The sequence below is a fragment of the Rhagoletis zephyria genome, unplaced genomic scaffold (genome assembly GCF_001687245.7).
Source record: "Rhagoletis zephyria isolate East Lansing unplaced genomic scaffold, Rhagoletis_zephyria_1.1 Rzeph_scaffold_17187, whole genome shotgun sequence".
Taxonomy (NCBI): domain Eukaryota; kingdom Metazoa; phylum Arthropoda; class Insecta; order Diptera; family Tephritidae; genus Rhagoletis; species Rhagoletis zephyria.
In genome coordinates this window covers 1-1420 of record NW_016174248.1, presented here as the reverse complement: position 1 = coordinate 1420, position 1420 = coordinate 1, and the positions used below count along the sequence as shown (strand labels likewise).

Here is a 1420-nt window from a genome sequence, read left to right as displayed (position 1 = left end):
TCAATTTACTCTTCTCATATTTGTTTTGGAGCGTTCATTCCACGCTTTCTTAATCTTCCAGCGCTGATCACCGAGCACAACTTGCAGAGCATCCATATAATCACACTCTCGAAAGGGTATCTCATGCACGACACGCCCAAAACTATCCGAAATGTAGAGTGTGTGCTCATCGTCAGGTTTGGAATTATAGGGGGGCGCTTCCTCGGAACTTGTTTGCTCAATCGCATTCGGGTTTCTTAGCTGTTGAAGTTGTTGATGTTTTAAAATGTTCTCATAACGGTTTCTTGCTTTAGTATTCATTTGGTGTGATTGCCGTTCTTCGTACTGTTGTTGTTGCTGCTGCTGTCTTTGGAAATTGTCATACTTTCGCTGCAATTCCATATGCAATTGTTTTGGGCGTTTATGCAGGTGTTGTTGTTGTTGTTCCTGCATTACTCGTTGGTCACGTCGTTCATCTGGTTCGTCATCGGCAGCAGTTGTCGAAGAATTCGATCGAAAGTTCGGTCGCACACGCATGCATGAACGGAGTTGCGGCGGTTCCGAGTCGAGGAATTGTTCGAAGAAACGGCTACGCGTAGTGAAACTACCCCGGTTTGAGAAGTTCGAAGAAACGGATTTGTCAGGACGACTGCGCATAAACTCGATTTGTTCCCTGATGTTGGCGGTTTCAAGTAGTTTAATTCTCCTTTCGGCGCGATAAACTTTTGACATGCGAACCAACAGCAATGCCACGTACAAATTTAATACAATAATGATTGTCCAGAATAATTGCGTTAAATTTTGAAGATTCCAGCTTATTGACATTATTTTTTATTTTACAATTTTAATTTTTTTTTAACATAAATTACTTTATTTCTGGCATTCGCTGCTAATGTGAAAATCAAAGTATACGTTGCCGGCTGGGCAAATCACTCATTAATACAAATAATTCGAGTTTTAATTTGATGACAATTCGTCCAATTCGTTTCGGTGCTTTATTCGGGTAAACTTCAGTTAGGTGGAATGATGCCAGTGGGGGAAAATTAGGAAGGGAGTTTTGAAATTCGATAAATCTATGTAGAAAGAAAGTAGATTTTAGGGAAATCTTTGAAAGCTTCGCATGCGTCTGAGCTTTCACCAGGAAATTTTGAAGAGCTTTCACACATTTTTCTGAAGTGATCATGAACAACTTTTTCACGAGCTTCAGCATTTTTTAAAGCACTGCGCGCAGACTTTCCGGAGTATATAACATTGACGATAATTTTGTGGATTCACTGTGCTTCGGAAAAGGCGATGATTATTTCCGATAGTTTTTTTCCGACCGTCATAGGGCTGACTGGTTTAAGGGCTTATAGAAATTTGCCTACTTCCCTGCTAGACACGCATTTTTCTTGCTGGATCGTGGATCTCCCATGCTGGACACTAATTAGGTATATTGGGA

At 40.7% G+C, this 1420-nt stretch overlaps 1 protein-coding gene across 1 annotated transcript; it reads right to left on the bottom strand.

Annotated features, from left to right (window-relative positions):
- LOC108379721 (UPF0746 protein DDB_G0281095-like) lies at positions 1 to 804 on the bottom strand. The gene has a single exon (XM_017636077.1). The coding sequence runs from the start codon at positions 802 to 804 to the stop codon at positions 1 to 3; it is 804 nt and encodes a 267-aa protein (XP_017491566.1).
- Between the last annotated feature and the right edge of the window lie 616 nt (positions 805 to 1420).

What these genes read in the sequence shown, in the direction of transcription:
- LOC108379721 (XM_017636077.1), bottom strand. Translation starts at nt 804, where the DNA reads ATGTCAATAAGCTGGAATCTTCAAAATTTAACGCAATTATTCTGGACA.